This window comes from Chanodichthys erythropterus, chromosome 12 (genome assembly GCF_024489055.1).
Source record: "Chanodichthys erythropterus isolate Z2021 chromosome 12, ASM2448905v1, whole genome shotgun sequence".
Classification (NCBI taxonomy): domain Eukaryota; kingdom Metazoa; phylum Chordata; class Actinopteri; order Cypriniformes; family Xenocyprididae; genus Chanodichthys; species Chanodichthys erythropterus.
Window position 1 is genome coordinate 54,479,096 of NC_090232.1, and position 21,285 is coordinate 54,500,380.

At 37.0% G+C, this 21,285-nt stretch overlaps 2 protein-coding genes across 4 annotated transcripts; both read left to right on the forward strand.

The window, feature by feature from the left end:
- The first annotated feature begins 2,267 nt into the window (after positions 1-2,267).
- LOC137031903 (NLR family CARD domain-containing protein 3-like) lies at positions 2,268-8,237 on the forward strand. Of its 2 annotated transcripts, XM_067403267.1 has the most exons (9): positions 2,268-2,401; positions 2,483-2,596; positions 2,678-2,791; positions 2,983-3,187; positions 3,275-5,043; positions 5,163-5,336; positions 5,452-5,625; positions 7,458-7,504; positions 7,708-8,237. In XM_067403267.1, the coding sequence occupies exons 1-9, from the start codon at positions 2,268-2,270 to the stop codon at positions 8,235-8,237; spliced, it is 3,261 nt and encodes a 1,086-aa protein (XP_067259368.1). The 2 variants fall into 2 exon arrangements, with proteins under 2 accessions (XP_067259368.1, XP_067259369.1); XM_067403268.1 differs by having other exon boundaries at positions 3,154-5,043.
- A 3,127-nt stretch (positions 8,238-11,364) lies between these two features.
- LOC137031907 (protein NLRC3-like) lies at positions 11,365-20,126 on the forward strand. 2 transcript variants are annotated; one of them, XM_067403277.1, is made up of 7 exons: positions 11,365-11,424; positions 12,116-12,296; positions 13,195-15,129; positions 17,191-17,364; positions 17,451-17,624; positions 18,842-18,888; positions 18,973-20,126. In XM_067403277.1, exons 2-7 carry the CDS (start codon positions 12,136-12,138, stop codon positions 19,491-19,493), a joined length of 3,012 nt encoding a protein of 1,003 aa, XP_067259378.1. In that variant the 5' UTR covers positions 11,365-11,424; positions 12,116-12,135; the 3' UTR covers positions 19,494-20,126. The 2 variants fall into 2 exon arrangements, with proteins under 2 accessions (XP_067259378.1, XP_067259379.1); XM_067403278.1 differs by lacking the exons at positions 17,191-17,364; positions 17,451-17,624; positions 18,842-18,888; positions 18,973-20,126 and having other exon boundaries at positions 13,195-15,133.
- The last annotated feature ends 1,159 nt before the right edge of the window (positions 20,127-21,285 follow it).

Sequence of the window (21,285 nt, forward strand, 5' to 3'; positions counted from 1 at the left end):
AGTCTTTGGATTCTCAGTCGACGAAAAAATCCTCTCTATCACCTTTAGGTGATCTTGTTCCCGTTTAAAATTAAGCAGAAGATATTGTGGCCTTTCCAAATTGAGTGATTTTAAATACTAAATAGTACTGCTTAATACTGCTTTTTGACCCTGTTTTTGTACAGCAAGAGAGTTGAGGGAATTTCATGTTTATTTGTTTTTCTTCTCTTTTAACAAACAAAACAGTTCACTTAATAATTTAGGGAGGAGCTCTAACTAAGCTAGTTAGAGCTCCTCCCTAAATTATTAAGTGAACTGTTTTGTTTGTTATTTTAGGCCCTGTTCACCCCTAAGCCTCATTTACCTTATGTTATACTTTTTCTTGTGAATAAAATTATTTTTGTTCATATGCATAAACAGGTGTCAGCTTCACTCTGAGACAGAGGACTGAAGTGTGTTCTCACCTTTCTTTTTTCCCTTTCTTACCTCCCCTCCTGACCCCTAGACGCATAGGGGAACAGGTCCATGTTCTCTTGTCAAGGCCAGACCACTTGCGATGGCGTATATGTGTGTTATTTATTGATGAGGGCTGATTTCTATAGCCTACACTTCACTACACTGGAAGCTGCTGTGGCCAAATGCATAAGCTTCCATGCAAAGAGTTAATTGTGTTTAATTAGATAAAAGTTGGTTTAACGGAATGCAAATAATTTTCTTTAGGAAACCATGGAAGTCATTATATTGGGGATGCATTTCGACTTATTGGCTAGACAGCTACTTTTCTGCAATGATTGTGAATTGGGGTTGATTTACAGTATAAACAGCTGCTGGGGGACTGATTGTGCATTTGTTATTATCTCTCTTCTGACCGCCTTAATAGCATGCATTTTTCTTTTTCAAAACTTTGTTTGTTTTGTTTTTTTCCCCATGACCTGCTTCATGAAACTCCTCCTTGAATTCTGAATAAAGATGCTGTAACAGGTAGAACAGCTAAAACTGAAAGCAAACACGCAGCTTTTCATCTGCGAGGAAAGACGCTGAAAAATCAACATTGACCCACAGGATATTTTTTATTGTAAGTACGTGTTTAAACTACATGACATGATTAGACAGTTTAAAACTAAAAATATGTTACCACATGAAGCCATTTGTGTAGAATTCACCTGTTTAATTCACATTTATCCGACCTGTCAATGTGCCCACTGAATGAATGTCCTTTTGCTATTTTTTGAAAAATGTTTAAAAAAAGCATTTACTAAACAAGTTAAGTTTTCCAATGGTATGTTTAAGTCAGGCAGCTGATTTAAATCTGTTTATTTACTAGAAATTACTTGGGTTTGACCTGAATCAATTTATGTTTGCATAAAATTCACCTGCTTGGTTCACATAAATGATGTCAATATTTTTATGATACTTTTAGGAATTTTATAGCCTACAAGAAAATATACCAGATTAAACTGAATGAATTGTAAAACAGGAGTGTGAAAAGTTATGTGCTGAAATCAGGCACGTCTGACACCGATGACGAAATTTGAGATGGAGTGGGTGCGGCATCTGTTGAAAGACTGTTTTGAAAGACTTTGCCATACAGAGAACATGACTTTATTTTACCAGAGCAATCTATTTGATGTAAGCAGCATTTGTGCACTAAGTTTGAGCACTTTCATAAAATATGGGAAATTATCTGTTTTCATAAACAGATGGGAAATGAATTCATGGCCCTCATTTTTAAAGTTCTTTTTTTTGTGTTTCCTTGTGAACCTGTTTTTCTAGTCAGTGTGGTTTCTAGAGTGAACACATGATCTGATCTGAAGAGTTTAAAAAAGTTTTACATTCAGTACATATTTCCAGTATTACGTTAAGATTATTATTATTATTATTATTATTATTTTTGCAATTGATCATAAATTAAAAGTAAATAATACTAATAATTACAAGTGTAAAATTCATGTTATGATGTATGTATGATGCCTAGATGCCTTTAATTAATTTGGGTGCAATTCATCGCATATTAACACAAAAACCAGTGCTATCAATTATTCACAGCCCTAGTCTAAACTTATTAATGGACAATCATTTAAAGCAGCTGTTATTGCCCAAAAGAAACTAAAAAGAGTTTCAGTGACCTTAGATGAATGATGAATTTTTTATATTGTGTTCTTTATGAAAAATGTGAATTGTGTTCCATAAATTGTTGCATATTTTATTTAAAGGAATGGAAAACAGCAAAGCTTACATCTAAAACTAATCTCTATGAGAGGCTGGAGGATGATGACACTGCCTCTAAAATGAGTCTGAATGAGGAGATGGAAGTGAGGGGCACTGCAGCTTCTTCAGAACCCAGCTGTGTGTCTATAAAGAGTGACACATTAATAGCTGAGCCTCCTAATTTCATTGATGAAGCAGTGACCTCTGACCCCAGGTAAGACAAACTATGATACTGAATAGACCTCATGAAATATATATATGGAGATTGACTGAATCCTTTGATTGATCTCATGAGGCTAAAGAATCACAAAGCAGTGTCTCCAGAACCCAGCTGTGTGTCTATGAAGAGTAACACATCTATAATTATGCCACCTAATATCACTGATGAAGCCGTGACCTCTGACCCCAGGTAAGACAAACTCTGATACTGAATAGACCTCATGAAATGTGTAAATGGAGATTGACTGAATCCTTTGATTGATCTTGTGAGGCAAAAGAATCACAAAGCAGTATCTCCAGAACCCAGCTGTGTGTCTATGAAGACTAACACATCTATAGGTATTCCTCCTAATATCACTGATGAAGCAGTGATCTCTGACCCCAGGTAAGACAAACTCTGATATGGAATAGACCTTAGGATATGTAAAAAAATGGACATTGAGTCATAGTAGTCATAATTAAAAATGCAAAGCTGGGCCGGTCCTAACAAAATTGTCTAGTGCAAATAATTCTCATATTCTCCCTTTGTGATAATTTCATTATGATTCAAAATGAATATCTTCTTTCACTCAGCAGTGAGAGTGAGGATCTGATTCAGGTTCAGTCTAGATGTGGAGTTTGTGAGCAGGTTCTGAGAGATCCGGTCTCTGTCACCTGTGGACACAGTTTCTGTAGACACTGCATCAGTTTCTACTGGGATCAGTCTAGACAATCAGAAGACTTTGACTGTCCTCAGTGCAGAAAGAGATCCAGAACACATCCTGATCTACAGGCACACATAGTCATGAAAGGATCCAGCTCTGCTCAAGATTACACACAAGCAACCCTGCAGGAGATCGGAGACCTGCATAAACCAGTGAATAATGAGCAACAGAGAGTCGAAGACCAACACAAAACCAGCATGAAGATAAAGTATGAGAGATTATTTGAGGGAACCAAATTCCATGGGAATGAAACCCTTCTGAACAGGATCTACACACAACTCTACATCATAGAAGGAGAGAGAGAAGGAGTGAATGAAGAACATGAGGTTTTACAGATGGAGAAAACAGCCAGAACACAACACTCAAAAGACACTCCAGTCTACTGCAATGACATCTTTAAAGCCTCACCTGAACCAGGATGTGAGAAGAAAGACCAAATCAAGACTGTTCTTACTAAAGGCATCGCTGGAATTGGAAAAACCGTCTCTGTGCAGAAGTTCATTCTGGACTGGGCCGAGGGAAAAGCCAATCAGGATGTACATTTCATGTTTGTGCTTCCATTTCGAGAGCTGAACTTGATCAAAGATCACCAGTACAGTCTTCACAGACTTCTGCTGGACTTTCATCCTGAACTTCAAGATCTGGACTCAAAGATTTATGAGGAGTGTAAAGTTGTTTTTATCTTTGATGGTCTGGATGAAAGCAGAATGACACTGATGTTTTCAGATGCTCAGAAAGTTTCTGATGTGACTGAGACTTCATCAGTGGGTGTGTTGATGTCAAATCTCATGAAAGGAGAGCTGCTTCCCTCTGCTCTCATCTGGATCACCTCCAGACCAGCAGCAGCCAATCATGTCCCCTCCAAATACATTAACCGTCTGACAGAAATTCAGGGATTCAGTGAGCCTCAGAAGGAGGAATATTTCAGGAAGAGAATCAGTGACGAGCATCAAGCCAGCAGAATCATCTCACACATTAGAAAAGCAAGAAGCCTCCACATCATGTGCCACATACCTGTCTTCTGCTGGATCTCATCCACTGTGCTTCAAAAGATCCTGAAAGAAGATCTGAGTGCAGAAATCCCTCAAACTCTAACTGAAATGTACATCCACTTTCTGCTGATTCAGATCAACATGAGGAATCAGAAGTATGAAGAGAGAGATCCAGAGAAACTCCTAAAGTCCAACAGAGACATGATTGTGAAACTTGCTGAAGTAGCTTTCAAACAGCTGATGAAGGGCAATGTGATGTTCTATGAGGAGGACCTGAGAGATAGTGGCATAGATGTCACTGACGCCTCAGTGTATTCTGGGATATGTACTGAGATCTTTAAGGAGGAATCTCTAATTCATCAGAGGAAAGTCTACAGCTTTATTCATCTGAGCGTTCAGGAGTTTCTTGCTGCTTTTTACGCCTTTTACCATTATGTAATGAAAAATGTTGACACATTGCAGTTTATTGATGTAGTGCATAATCTGCTTAAAGGTGCAATAGATAAAGCTCTTGAGAGTGAGAATGGACAGCTGGATCTGTTCCTGCGGTTCCTGCTGGGAGTCTCACTGGAGTCCAATCAGAGACTCTTACAGGATATACTGACACACACAGAGAACAGCTCAGAGAGCATCAGGAGAACCACACAGTACATTAAAGAAAAGATCAAAGATGGACATGGACTCTCCACTGAAAGATCCATCAATCTGTTCCTCTGTCTGCTGGAAGTCAAAGATCAGACTCTGTCCAGAGAGATTCAGGAGTTTGTGAAATCAGACAAACACTCAGAGAAGAAACTCTCTCCTGCTCACTGTTCAACAATCGCCTACATGCTTCAGATGTCAGAGGAGGTGCTGGATGAGCTGGACCTCAAGAAATACAATACATCAGATAAAGGTAGAAAAAGACTTATACCAGCTGTGATCAACTGCAGAAAAGCCACGTGAGTGTTTAATCTTGTTACTGTGAAAGGTTTTCACTAACTAGAATTAAGGTTTTTGTTATGCTTACTTATACATCTTGAGAATATTTAGCTTATTATCTTGTTCTGCTCTGTTTCAGCCTTGCTGGCTGTAATCTCACTGGTCAGTCCTGTGAAATTGTGTCATCAGCTCTACAATCCTCAAACTCTGTCCTGAGAGAGCTGGATCTGAGTAACAATGACCTGCAGGATTCAGGAGTGAAGCTGCTCTCTGATGGATTGAAGAGTCCAAACTGTCAGCTGGAGATACTGAGGTGCTTATGTATAAGGGATAACGTACAGTCAGCCGGTCATAATGGGGATGTGTGTCTGTAGATTATCTGACTATTGATGTGCAGCTGATCAGTCTAATGATATCCCTCTCTGTAGGTTGTCTGGCTGTATGGTGACAGAGGAAGGCTGTGGTTATGTGTCTTTAGCTCTGATTTCAAACCCCTCACACCTGAGAGAGTTGGATCTGAGCTACAATCACCCAGGAGAATCAGGAGTCCGGCTGCTCTCTGACAAACTCAACCATCCAAATTATAAAATGCAGATACTCAAGTATGTGGGGCAGTAACTGGGGTTTACTCAAGATCACAAATAGTATTAATGTCAGTTGAGAGATTTAAGTCAGAGTTTCTCAAAGCAGTTCTGTGGACCACACCACTGCACTTTTTGAATGTCTCCCTTATTGGATACCCTTAATTCAAACCTTGTAGCTTCTACCAGTGAGCTAGTGAGTTGAATCTGGTGTATCAGTTGAGGGATACATCCAAAATATGCAGTGGTAGGGCATCTCTGGGACAGTTTTGAGAAGCACTGATCCAATTCTGATCCAATTCTGCAATCACTCAAGATGCAGACATGTAAGAAGCTGACAATTAGCTGAACATATACTTGTTTAATTAATGACACTCAGCCTACATTAAAAAAAAAAATCTTTATTTGAATATGGCAACATGATACCTCATTCTACAAAATTTTTATGATTAAATCTCTGACTGAGATTCCTCCCCCATCAGCCAGTCACTGTGGGCATAGTTAGTAAGCATGTTGACATCATCCATAGCAACAAAGTCAACCCTGCCTTACTCTTAGCTTAAGACTTATCTCTATTCCTTAGTAAAAGTCTCAGAAGCATTGTGAATTGGTGTTAAAAGAAAACTCTTAACAAAGAACTTTTACTGCGATTTAGGAGAACTCTTAGTGGTAAGATAACATGTTTTGTGAATATGGCCCTAGATCTCTGTGTGGGTCATACTGTCCATTGTAGGACTCCTTGTTAGACAAAAATTTGATATTAAAAAAAACTGATATTTCCCACTGACTCACTAAATCAACAGATATAAATAACCATCTTAAAACAAATGTTATACTGAAGCATCTAACATGCTGTACAAACTTTTAAACAGTACTGTATACACTTGGGATGCCACAGTTCTCAATATAATATTTGTACTATTTGGAACGACATCCACGGTTCAATACATGCTTTTTCAATTTGTGTTTTTTCGGTTTTAAAGTATGTGATATTATTTGTACTTAAGTATGAAAAGTATTTTTTTATATATATCAAATGTACTGAAAGTAAAAGTACAAGTAAATGCAAAATACAAAAGAAGCAAAAAATATTATTAAAAACTGTTGTATATACAGTTTGAGCAGCAAGATTGTGTTCAGTTTTAACTCTCTTTCTTACATTTTGTTTACTTTGAATTAAAAAAATTGGCAACATGTTCATTTTAAATATAAATAATACTAATATAATTATAATAATAATTATAAATAATAATCATATAATTATACCTTGATCATTCATGTTAATTCATAGTGCATTATGTATGAGACAACTTTAAAATATTTAAATGGAAATGCTGAATAAGAAAAAAAAAAAAAAAAACACTCTGATGTGCCAAACCATCAGAAAATCATGGTTAAAAAAAGGTATAGGTATGTATTGAACTGTGGGCTAACTGTATTGTGGCATCCCTAGTATACACACACAGGTATAGGTAAATCATGATTGAACAATGTTTTAACAGTTAAAATAAATAGTTTTAGTTTTAATTTACTGTTGGATTTCACTTGTACAGTTTTTCAAGACTTCTGAGCTGGGCTCCCGTTTTCACATTTTGAGTGCCTCAATTTGGTAAAATGCTCACTGATATTTCAGCTGCTTTTTGCACACTTTGTGGCCTAATGGTTAGAGAGTGGGACTTGCAACTTGTAACACACACTGCTGTGTGTATGCACTGGGATGGGTGAAACAGAGAGCACAAATTCTGAGAATGGGACACCACACTTGGCTAAAAATCACGTCACTTTTACTGTCGCTTTCACTTTCATGATCAAACATTTATATATTTTTTGTCTTTATATATGCCTTTTTCTAGTTTGGATCATGGAGAACATTTCAGAATCACACCAGGACTAAGAAAATGTATGTCTTTTCCCTCTTACACACTCTCTCTCTCTCTCTCTCTCTCTCTCTCTCTCTCTCACACACACACACACACACACACACACCAATGGACGCACACACATGCGCGCACACACACACACACACACACATACACACACACACACACACACACAGCTCTAAAACCATGCTTACTGTACTTATCACTCTCTTCTTGAGTTCAGATGCCTGTGATCTCACACTGGATCCAAATACAGTCAACAATCAACTCATGCTGTCTGAGGGGAACAGGAAGGTGACACATATGAAAGAGCAGCAGTCGTATCCTGATCATCCAGAGAGGTTTGATACATACCCCCAGGTTCTTTGCCGAGAGAGTCTGGCTGGACGCTGTTACTGGGAGGCTGAATGGAGCGGGAGAGTTACTGGATTAGCTGTGACATATAAAGGAATCAGCAGGAAAGGAGTGAGTGACTGTGTATTTGGATGGAATGACAAATCCTGGAGTCTCTTCTGCTCTGATAACAGTTACATTGTTTGTCACAATAATGACAGAACTGATTTAATTGCTCCTTCACCCTCCTCTACTAGAGTAGGAGTGTATGTGGACGTGTCGGCCGGCACTCTGTCCTTCTACAGTGTCTCTGACACACACACACTCACACACTTACACACATTCAACACCACATTCACTGAACCCCTCTATGCTGGATTTAGGGTTTATGATGCCTCAGTGTCTTTGAGAAATATCTGAACCATCAAAAACAGTCTGTTTTTCAAGCATTCACAAACTTTCTTGCATAAAACAACTCACACAGCTGAATGGTGAAATGTAATTTCTGTTCCTACAGAGGTGTCATATGGTATTTGCATAAATAATGATTGCTCTTGAACAGGTTTCCCCAAACATGTCGCGGTCTGTCATTGGTCAGTAATCAATCGTGTCAGTAAATGATGTTTTTTTTTTTAACAAAGTTCGGGAGGAGCACATTCAGATAATCTAACCAATCAGCGCGAGAGGAGGCATATATATATATATATATAGCAAACTCACCTTGGTTCCACTGCAGATTTTTCCAGCATCCCTCCTCCACCCAACTCCTCACTCTTAATTATTCCTATCCCAGCCAGGAATGGGGGGAGTATTCTGAGGTTCGAGATCTGAGCCCTCTCCCGGAACAGCACGCCAAATATGCATATCCTTATATAATTAAATGTAATTGTGAACTAGTGAAACATTGTTTTTTTTTCTCTCTGTCTTCTGTTTTAGTTGTTACAGCTCAGGAAAGTCATCAGTGAAGGATTTTGAAACATTGCATTGTCATACTAATTATTACTCAAAAGTAGCAATGTTAACATTGTATAACCAGAGTTTAATTCCTGTCATTGTACTTTGGCAAGCTGTTGTCTGTTTGTTAGTACATATTAAATGAACAAGGTTTTGAGACTTTAGCTTAAGATTTATTTTTATTTTGAGATGTTGAATATCAATATAATAGTTTTTACTATTAAAAGTTACATAAACGTGCAACAGGAGTCAAGCCATATTCTCTTATCACCAGTAAACATAGTAACAGTGACCAAAGTCACACGCAGAACAAAAAACTGATGGGAGCAGCTGGAGAACAGTGACTGGATATTTAAGTTAAGTTACTATTTAAGTTATAGTAAGTTACTGAAACCACACATGAAAAACCACAACACATGGTAGACACGGGTTTGTGCAGTGCAGAACTGATCTCTCACACTATGAGTGACAGACAGATAGTTGTCCATTCTGGTTCAGTTCACACAGCACAGGTTTTCCAAGAATGGGGTTGTGAGTCCTGAAAATTTACTGGTGTGAGTTTAGTTATAGAATGCGGTTGTCATGCCTGTAAATAACCGAACTGTGCATGGACATAATCGATTTATGGACTCAAATACAGGACTGACAACTGTATTCTGTTGCTGTGTGAATGCAACTTTACATTTTGCTTTTAGACAGTGTATGATGCACCCAGAATCTCACGTCATTGAGATTCATACACTGATTCTTGATGTCTGTGTGTGACTATTAAACCTTGCAGGAGTTTAAGAGTGTGAAGTGTACAATGTGTTTTTAAACAGGAGCATGAAACTTTTGTGCACATTTTAAAAGTCATTCAGTTTATCTGACTAAAATACTGCTGGATTTCATTCTATTGAGTCACAGGGTTTCAATAATCAATGACTGTCATAAGTGCAAACAATGCCACTACATGATGATTACATCTGTATCATTAACAAATAGTCACACACCGAGCAGTGTTTATTTAATCTGGGCTAACCCATGTGGGGCATTCATGGAAACTGCAGACAAAACTGGCTGGGCCCCAGTTAGACAGCCCAGGTGGAACACGTGGAACGCATGGCTGTGTTGGCTGGGACAGGAGGCAGGTGGACCACAATTAACCATGGTTTGTGGAAAGATCCTCATTTTGTCCTGAGAAAAAAAAAAAAAAAAAACTTGTTCCTGTCCCTGCAGTGTGTTTACTGTAAATCTGTAAAAAAAAAAAAAAAAAAAATTGTATCTTACAAAGAGACACAGTTCATTATCTACTGTCAATTTGCTCAATAAATTAATTAACTTTAATTAAGATGCACTACAATTTATTTGTTGGTAGCGTACCAACACAACAGAACACAATATTATATGAATACTTAAATGAAGACAATATGGAAATCAACACTGTAAGTTCTAACTTTAACTTAAACTTAAAAAAAAAAAAAAAAAAAAAAAAAAGTGGTAATGGAAGTTTCTTTTTCACTGTGATGATCATGTAGCTCCCCCTCCTGGACAGAGACTGAACAGATAAACATTAATTTTTTTCATTAATTTTTAGTGGAACCATGTTAAAAAAGCTTCCATAACAAAAGACCCACTCTGTCTAATCAGCATAGCACTAGCATCACAACCAACCAATTAGTAGCTCAAAGGCCAATAGATGATGTAGGTGGTTACAGACTCTGGGATTATCTTTGACAACAAATAAACCCTTATTTAAACTTTTAAAAGGTATATGATGGAATTATATACTTCATTGTTCACTGTTGTTTTTTATGTTAAACTGAGTTTTCTTTTTAAGTGTGTGTTCAGTTACTTCACGTTTCCCTGATTGTGAGAAATATGTTAATGTAAAATCAAGTAAATTAAGTCACCTTAGACTGTAATGAAGATGTGCACCACAAGAGGGAGAGTTTTTATGTCTGTCATAGACCAGGGGTGTCCAAACCTGCTCCTGGAGGACCAGTGTCCTACATAATTTAGCTCCAACCAGCTCTAACATTCCAGCCTTGAAGTTCCTGAAGAGCTTGATTAATTGGTTCAGGTGTGCTTAACTGGGGTTGAAGCTAAACTCTGCAGGGCACTGATCCTCCATGAACAGGAATAGCAACTGTACTGTAAACACATAAGAGTTGTGAAATGAAAGCTATTCTGAAAATTCATTATTACAGTACTGTCTATGTCCACCAGGGCAACTCTGACATAATGGAAATAAAGCGAAAGGAGCAAAACACATTATATCACATCTGTTACAGATGATCTCTAAATACGGAGGGTCATTTTTTTTTAATTCAGTCATTCTGAATAGTGTACTAGTATACATCAAAATTAATAATGCTAATCTACCTGATCTGTCCCCCACCCCCCCCTAACTTCTCTAAATTATCACTGTTTATTTATAGTTATGAAATACATTATGATTTGCTAAAAATGACCTTTAGGAGTTCTCCCTACAGGATGTTTGCGTCAGGTGTATGTTTGTGTGCATTATATGAACGTGTATTTTTTGTTTCTATGAAGTAGTGGGACTTCTAATATGAAAGCAGGTGGAACCGGCAGAACAGGTTAAACGAAAGTAAACACGCACACCTTTATCGACAAGGAAGGACGCTGTAAAAGCAGGAAAGTTTTTCACGTAAGTACATTTTCAATAAGCTTTAAAACATCTAGAAAGGTGTTGTTTAGATTATTACATTAAATTACAATTACATTAAATATATGTTCGCATGAAGTTGTGTATACTTTGTTAATTCACTCAATACTTTACATACACTCGATATAGGCTTATGTCATGACACATAAATGTTCTCACTTATTGTTTTTAGAGTGTTTTTAAAAAATATTTAGCAAATAATTGTGTGGAAAGCCAACAAAATACCACATAATGACAATCATTTTATTTTTCGTTGTTTGCTTTGTTCGTCATTAGATTGCTCAGACTGAGCAGAGCTTTTGTTTTCAGCAGTTGCTGCTAATAAAGACAGTAATTTAATATTTTGTCTAATTTCCAAAGATTGAACACATTGCGTATACCCCTTAAATGTATAGTAATATATTACAATATGTCAAAATTTCAAAGTGTGTTTTGTATTGTGCAATTAGGTCACATGGACAGAAAATGTAAAATAATTTCATAATCATAATAATTTTGTAATGATTTACTAGGCAAATCAACAACAACTCTCCTGATATCTTTAAATATTTGGTGGGAATATCACAGAAGAGCTGTCTTATATTGGTTCTATTTATGGGGGAATCGTATTGTATAAAAATAGAAAGACTGTTGAAAAGTTTTAAGTGATGTTAATTAATAAATGTGTTTGCAGGAGTAAAACTATCCTCTTCAATGGACAAAAAGAAAAGAGCTGCTTCTAAAATGAGTCTCTCTGTGGAGAGAGAGGAGAAAGGAGCCACATCTCCTGAACCCAGCTGTGTTTCTATGAAGAGTAACAGATCCATTATTGAGCCCCCTGAACTCAGTGGTGGAGCAGTGACCTCTGACTTAAGGTGAGTCACTATCCAGTGATGGACACAAGCAATTGTTGTTAAAGAACTTAAAGCTGCAGTCTGTAACTTGGTTAAAAATACCAAAACCAATTTCTGAGCAAGTACATAACCAGCCAGTGTTCAAAACTATCTCCTTACTTTAGCCCAATTCGCAATGGTAAGCTTGTAATAATGTTTTATAATCTGAGTAGTACTGGTGGGTTTCCGCGGGAAATTCGAACATGCAGTCGTTCGTCATTGCGTCATTACATCACGTCTGTAAACAGAAAGAAGCAGTCCCAGCTAGTTGTCTATATCATGTGAGGATACTAGTGATGTGATGGATCATTTATAGTCTTTTTTCACAGCAGCTGGAATAATTAAACGTATTATTTTGATGGCGGATTGTATGGTATGACAAATTAACATTAGAGATTAGACTGTACAGAAATTGAAATCTACAGGTAACACTATTACACACTAAATACACAGTCATGCAATGTTAACATTAACAATTTGAGAATAAAGTATAACAACAATAATAATTTGCACAGTTTTACGTGATCCAAGATAAGCAAGCATTATATTTAATCACTATTGGCAGCATGGTTTATTGTAATGCAGATGTGTTACTACTTACATGTTTAAATTACATTTTCCGGTGAAAACTTATACTTCCAAGACACAGAATAAGTGATTCCAAAGTACAGTATCCACACCGATGTGGTGACTGACAGTGAACATTAGATTCATCCTGAGGAGCCATGCTGATGCACAACCCACGTAAATGGAATAATTCTGCAAATAACTGCAATTGCAGGTTTCAAAGATGCGACAAAGAGGCAAAACTTACAGACTGCAGTTTTAACCTGACAAGTCACAAGAAAAACTACATGATTTTTTCTTTATTTGCTGACAGACCCACATCTACTGAACCCAGCTGTGTGTATATAAGAAGTGAGAGATCCATTATTGAGCCCCCTCAGCTCTTTGTTGAAGCAGTGACCTCTGACCTCAGGCATCATGACCCACAGCCGGTCCTGCTGGAGGAGACTGGAGACCTGCAGAAACCAGAAGATGATGATCTACAGAGAGTCAAAGACCAACACAAAACCAGCTTGAAGATCAAGTATGAGAGATTATTTGAGGGAACCAAACTCCAAGAGAATCAAACCCTCCTGAACAGGATCTACACACAGCTCTACATCATAGAGGGAGAGAGAGAAGGAGTGAATGAAGAACATGAGCTTTTACAGATGGAGAAAACAGCCAGAACACAACACTCACAAGACACTCCAATTGACTGCAATGACATCTTTAAAGCCTCACCTGAACCAGGATGTGAGGAGAAAGACCAAATCAAGACTGTTCTTACTAAAGGCATCGCTGGAATCGGAAAAACCGTCTCTGTGCAGAAGTTCATTCTAGACTGGGCTGAGGGAAAAGCCAATCAGGATGTACATTTCATGTTTGTGCTTCCATTTCGAGAGCTGAACTTGATCAAAGATCACCAGTACAGTCTTCACAGACTTCTGCTGGACTTTCATCCTGAACTTCAAGATCTGGACTCAAAGATTTATGAGGAGTGTAAAGTTGTGTTGATCTTTGATGGTCTGGATGAAAGCAGAATCACACTGATGTTTTCAGATGCTCAGAAAGTTTCTGCTGTGACTGAGACTTCATCAGTGGGTATGTTGATGTCAAACCTCATGAAAGGAGAGCTGCTTCCCTCTGCTCTCATCTGGATCACCTCCAGACCAGCAGCAGCCAATCAGATCCCATCTGAATACATCAACCGTCTGACAGAAATTCAGGGATTTAATGAGCCTCAGAAGGAGGAATATTTCAGGAAGAGAATCAGTGATGAGCATCAAGCCAGCAGAATCATCTCACACATCAGAAGAGCAAGAAGCCTCCACATCATGTGCCACATACCTGTCTTCTGCTGGATCTCATCCACTGTGCTTCAGAAGCTCCTGAAAGAAGATCTGAGTGCAGAAATCCCTCAAACTCTGACTGAAATGTACATCCACTTCCTGCTGATTCAGATCAACATGAGGAATCAGAAGTATGAAGAGAGAGATCCAGAGAAACTGCTGCTGTCCAACAGAGAAGTGATTGTGAAACTTGCTGAAGTGGCTTTCAATCAGCTGATGAAGGGCAATGTGATGTTCTATGAGGAGGACCTGATTGAGAGCGGCATAGACGTCACTGACGCCTCAGTGTATTCTGGGATTTGCACTGAGATCTTTAAGGAGGAATCTGTGATTCATCAGAGGAAAGTCTACAGCTTCATTCATCTGAGTGTTCAGGAGTTTCTCGCTGCTTTCTTTCTCTTTTACTTTCATGTAAGTACAACTATGATGAGACTGAATAATTTTGCTTCAGTACAACATTTGCTTAAAAATGCAGTAGATAAAGCCCTTGAGAGTGAGAATGGACACCTGGATCTGTTCCTGCGATTTCTACTGGGCGTCTCACTGGAGTCCAATCAGAGACTCTTACAGGATCTACTGACACACACAGAGAGCAGCTCAGAGAGCATCAGGAAAACCACACAGTACATTAAAGAGAAGATCAAAGATGGACATGGACTCTCCACTGAAAGATCCATCAATCTGTTTCTCTGTCTGCTGGAAGTCAAAGATCAGACTCTGTCTAGAGAGATTCAGGAGTTTGTGAAATCAGACAAACACTCAGAGAAGAAACTCTCTCCTGCTCACTGCTCAACAATCGCCTACATGCTTCAGATGTCAGAGGAGGTGTTGGATGTGCTGGACCTCAAGAAATACAACACATCAGATGAGGGTAGAAGAAGACTGATACCAGCTGTGATCAACTGCACAAAAGCCCTGTGAGTGACTAATCCTTAAGAGTTTAATTAATAGAATTAAAGTTTCGGTTGTAGTGCCAAGCTAGTAGCTTTTGAATAGAATGTCGTAATTGGGGGTGTAACAGTACATGCATTCATACTGAAAATTTTAGTTTTCTGTTTGGCACACATGTACCAAATGAATGCAGCATTGTTTTAACCACTGCATGTGTGTGACTTCTTTTTATATACCTTCTTAAATCCCACAATTGATCATTAGTAATTCAATTTCCAAGAGGTCCGTTCTCTTTATTTCTTTCCAAGCGGAAATCCGGACAATACTGCCAGCTCTAGCACTTTGTAAAAGAAAAAAAAAAATCTTTAACACTTTAAAAAGTCATCAAAGATGATAATCTTGGGCCCTGAGAGCCAAAGCAGTGATGTCTAAGAATATTTCCCAATAGTTACTAAAAAAGTAAATATTTTTCTCAACTGGATATGAATATAAAAGGTATTTTTTATAAGGCTACTTTTATGTACGTATTTATTTATTTATTTATTATTATTATTTACTTTTAGTCACCTACTTGTATAGCACATAGAAGGCGCTGGAATTGAGAAAAGGGTTTACCATTTTAATATTTTGCTCAAAGAATTAACTACCAAAAACAACATACATAGTCTAATAAGCAAAACTCTCATCATGAGCACAAAATAAATTTAACTAGTAATTTCAATTTTATGTTGTATTCCCTTGCCATCTCTAAATATTTTTTTCAAATTATAACATTGTTTATTATGAAATGCTCTTAATATGCTGATTAACAATGCTAAATAAAGGGGGAAAAACAAAACATCTAAAGGTAAGGTGCCACACGTTAATGTAGTTGTCACAAACCTGTTTAGTTAACACTATTCTGATTTGTGAAGGGATTCACAGTACAGTTTTACTCCATTAACCCTTCCTTGAATCCATAACTATACTATTCTGATTTGTGAAATCTTTCACAGTACAGTTTCACTTAGTTAACCTTTCCCTGAGTGCCCAAACTTAACCATTCTGATTTGAGAAACTTTAACAAATCAGAATAGTGAAGATAGGCACACAGGGAAGGGTTAACAGACTGTACTGTGAAATGTTACTGCATGTGTATAAATATACTGAACATATCATATACTCATGCAGTATATAATGTAATATATTTCTGATATTTTATAATTATTTACATTATATATGTTTCATATTTTCAAATATAGCTAGTAAACAATATCACAAGCACAAATGCATGTACTAAAGTATTTAGCAAAGAGACTATCACTGTGCTGATGAATGCACAGCCATTATTTTTTTTAAAAAGTAATGTATAGTTTTAATGGTCTTTGGCCAATCGTGAACCTAATCACAGGTTCTACTCTTTTTGGTAACCCAAAAAACTCAGAAAACCTTTTAAATTCCAAAATAACACAACATTAAACACTAACAGATCTCCCCCTATATTAATATTGAGGAAAACACATGAAATAACACTTAATTTTACCATTTATTCTCCTTAAACAGTCGGAAGCAAAGGATGCTGGGAACTACAAATCTGCTCTAACTCATTCTGTGAATGTGTGTATATATGTTTTTACATACATTCACATTTATATGGGAACATGTATGTGCAATATGTACACAATAAAGGATAAATATTACATGAATATTACATTTAACGCTATTTTTGTCTTCAATTCTAAGTATTTTATATGTATCAATATATAGTCATACATGGTCAATGTATATATTGCAGTATATATGTCTTGGAGTATCGCAATAATATTGTGAGTTCAGTATCGTGATATGTATCGAATTGTGACATGAGGGTATCATTACACCCCTACTAGTTTCCCCTATACCATATATTATGTATCGCATCATATTTTGCAGTATATTCTCACATATTTTTGTAACATAAGTGATTTTTAGGCATTACCTTTTTTTAAAAGACCATAGCCATAGTTTGTTCAGTAAACCACTGTTTATCTTCTTTACAAGAATGAAGTTGAAATACTAGTTGTACAATGAGGATAAGAATTTTATTTTTATGTTTTACATTCTTTCAGTCTTGCTGGCTGTAATCTCACTTCTCAGGATTGTGAAATGATATCATCAGCTCTTCAATCCTCAAACTGTGTCCTGAGAGAGCTGGATCTGAGTAACAATGACCTGCAGGATTCAGGAGTAAAGATTATTTCTGATGGACTGAAGAATCCATACTGTCAGCTGGAGATACTGAGGTATTATAAGGGATATAAGGGATAATGTACAGTCACCTGGTCATAATATTGGTGTCTATAAATTATCTCACTGTGTGTGTCTGTAGGTTATCAGGCTGTATGGTGACAGAGGAGAGCTGTGGTTATGTGTCTTCAGCTCTGAGTTCAAACCCCTCACACCTGAGAGAGCTGGATCTGAGCTACAATCACCCAGGACAATCAGGAGTCAAGCTGCTCACTGACAGACTGAAGGATCCAAACTGCTCACTGCAGATACTCAAGTATGTTGAGTACAATTATCCCTTTGAAGCGTATGATCACACTGGTGTAATTAGAATGTTCAGTGCATCACTTGATCACCTAGTAAATTCAAAATTGCTTTCTCGTGCGCTTAGCGCATATGTATCACAAACTGTTCAGTGTTTTCAACCACATAATTGACTTTTTTAATTACACATCTGAACTAGCAAAAAAAAAAAAAAAAGATCCTTTATATTTCGTAAAACATGATGTCTGTGGAAGCGGAAATAATAATCCTTTTTAAACATAACCCAGTTCACCGGCCACTTACTTTAATGTCTTTCAGGGGAAGTAGATGAATTTACATGTTGTAAATAAATCTGACAGCTCTGATTCTCAGCATCGCAACGCAAACTAACATGATCATTGGGTGTTTGAATGACAAAATACATTTACTAACACTTATTTCAGAATCAGAATATGAGATATTTCAGATATTTTGATTAAATGTGAAACATTAAACAAAAACTGACACATAATTAATACAGTGCTATTGTGGCTGCATTGTCACGTGACTGACAAGCTTGACATGTCGCCATTGAAATAATAAGGTAATACATTCCAAATTAATGGTCTCATTAAAAAACTCATATTGAGGGCTCCGTTATAATATTTTGAACTTGCTTGTGAAAGGGTTAATAAATTTTAATGTTTGCAGCCCTTCTGTTGTTTTAATATATTTACTAGCAATTAACAGTAAAAGTGCAAAGATGATATAATTGCTCTGTGCAATCTAAATATAACAGAGAAAGTATTTACTGAAAGTAGAACTTAAAACAAAAAGGACATAATGTTAAATATAAATTGGTTTAATTAAAGTTTAAAGTTGGCAGAGATTTGTAGTTTGTAGAGTTACTCAATGCAAAGAATTTACAACTGAATATTAAATAATGTTTTTTCTAAGATTATATCCTAAAATCAAATCCATTGTAGCTCCTCTGGCTGTTCACTAGGGGCTCAAAGACATTATATCATATTTCCTGTAAAGCTGTTCACTGGGGCCTAAAGACACAGACATTTAGACACACAGATCTGTAAAGCTTTCGAATGATACGTGTTAGATATGTATTATTGATATGTACTGGAATGATACGCTCTGTACACATAAATTTAGCGTGACTATATATCGAACGACTGCATGTGAATGACTATACTGTACTAACAGTTTGTTTGTCTGTATGTTTGTGTGTCTTTCTAGTTTGGATCATGGAGGGCCCTTCTGGAGTAAACCAGGGCTTCAAAAATGTAGGTTCTTTCTCTGACACACTCTTGCACATTTAATGAAAACAAATTAGATTAATAAACTGTTTTATCTCTTGTTGTGTTCAGATGCCTGTGATCTCACACTGGATCCAAACACAGCACACACTCAACTCATCCTGTCTGAGGAGAACAGGAAGATCAAATATGTAGAAGCTCATCAGCCATATCCTGATCATCCAGAGAGATTTGCTGATATCCCTCAGGTTCTGTGTGGAGAGAGTCTGACTGGACGCTGTTACTGGGAGGTTGAACGGACTGGGTGGGCTCGTGTAGCAGTGGCCTATAAAGGAATCAGCAGGAAAGAGACTGTCTCTAAATTTGGATACAATGACAAATCCTGGAGTCTTTTCTGCACTGTTAATGGATTTGCTGTCTGGCACAAAAATAAGAGCAAAAACATAACCCATGTACCACAATCTAAGAGAGTAGGAGTGTATGTGGATGTGTCTGCCGGCACTCTGTCCTTCTTCAGTGTCTCTGACACACACACACTCACACACTTACACACATATAACACCACATTCACTGAACCCCTCTATGCTGGATTTAAGGTTTTTGATTCTGAACTGACTCTGTGTCAGATTTAAAAACACACACAATTGACGCTTTCTACCTCCATCATAATTGGAGTTGTCAAAAGTACCGACTTCGGTACCAAGTCGGTACTGAAATTTTAAAAATGTGACACTTTGAGCACTGTTGAGCGGATTCGTAAACACCTCTGATTGGCCGTTGTGTTGATGCACTCATCAGATAAGTCTGTGATTTAGATAAGCGCCATCAATGACGCTCTTCACCGAGTGCTTACACAGATACACACAGGGGCATTTGAAAACAGGACCAGTCCACTGATAGACGCCTGCTTTCAAACACTCCCACTTTCAAAAGCTCCCATTTTCAAATGTTTCTGGTTCTGGATTCACTTGTTGATTCTCAAAAACACAAGAAAGTGCAGATTTTACTGCTGTGACTATAAAGGCAACTGCGAAGTTAAACTGTAAATAATGATGCTCATTAAACCTTTATGTGTTCAGTCTAGTTTCTGGTTGGACATATTTTATATAATCCTGGTTCTTGTGGTTAGTCAGCACTTCCAGAGAATATTTATGTATTTACGTACATTACCGTTTCGGATGTGCAGTTTGCTTCATTTAATGTTCCTTTTCTTATTATTGAAATGTGATGATGTATGTTCTGCCTATTCTCAGAATAAAAAAGCAATACATACAAATATTCTTTGACACTAACTCATTTTATGTTTATTCATAACATAAATAAAAAGTGGAATTGCTCTGTAAAAAAGGACTTTCTGTACAGCTGTCTTGTCTCAGAGAGCAGACAGACGTCTTTATAAGACACAAAAATACTGCAATATACAGATGAGAATAATGTCTTGAAGTGTCTAGAACATTCACTAGATAACATCAAGGTAAATATTCTCAGATATTTCGTAATACCTGCTACAGCTTTTTAGTGTTGATCTCGTTTATGAAATCAGAATAACATTCAGCAGTTCTCTAAGTTTCAGAGGAATTATAAAAGCATAACAGGAGAGCCATACTATCACGAGATCTAGTTTGTGGAATGTGACTGAAAAAGCAATAAACCGGTTCCTCCAGATTTAGTAGTTCCTGCAGTTTGTTTACTGTAAAGCTTTGGCCTATTTTTACCCAAAATGTTGTTCCAAGAATGTCGAGTGTTCCTATTGAAATGATCAGTTTGACATGACACAGTTCAGTCTTTGTACTGTCAGTTTGATCATTGGTTTAAATACCTGTAATTAGAATGCAGTTTAATGTTTGTTTATCATATGAATAAATAACTGATGACAATATGAAGGCTAATGTTTCGAGATTAGAGGTCTTAACACTGTTTTAGCACACAGAAACATTGCTATGAACTCTATCAATGGGATGTGATTATCATTAGACGATCTTATGATCATTTAGCGCCCCCTTTTGGACAGAGACCATCAGACAAACATAAGAGAAGACAAAAGCTAATCTATTTATGAAGAAAATAAAAATTTATACTTCACAAACTGTTTGTTTCTTTCAATATGTATATCTTTATAATACTTTATTTACATACTTTAAGCTCAGGGTAGTCACACCGTTGCAGGACGGCAAATTAATTATAAATTCTACTGAAGATCTTACATGCTATCAGACACAACAGCCTTTGTTTTACAGAAGGATGAACTCAGACAGAAATGCTGAGACAGACACTAAATGCTGGCTTATGATCAGCACATATTGATTCCACAAGTTTTGAAACAGGAACACAATAACTGGTGCACAATGACATTTCCAGCTTTGTGCTTTTGCGCGTGCCTTTTGTGTCTTAATGACACTCCTCATGTCTGCTTTTTTATGAAAC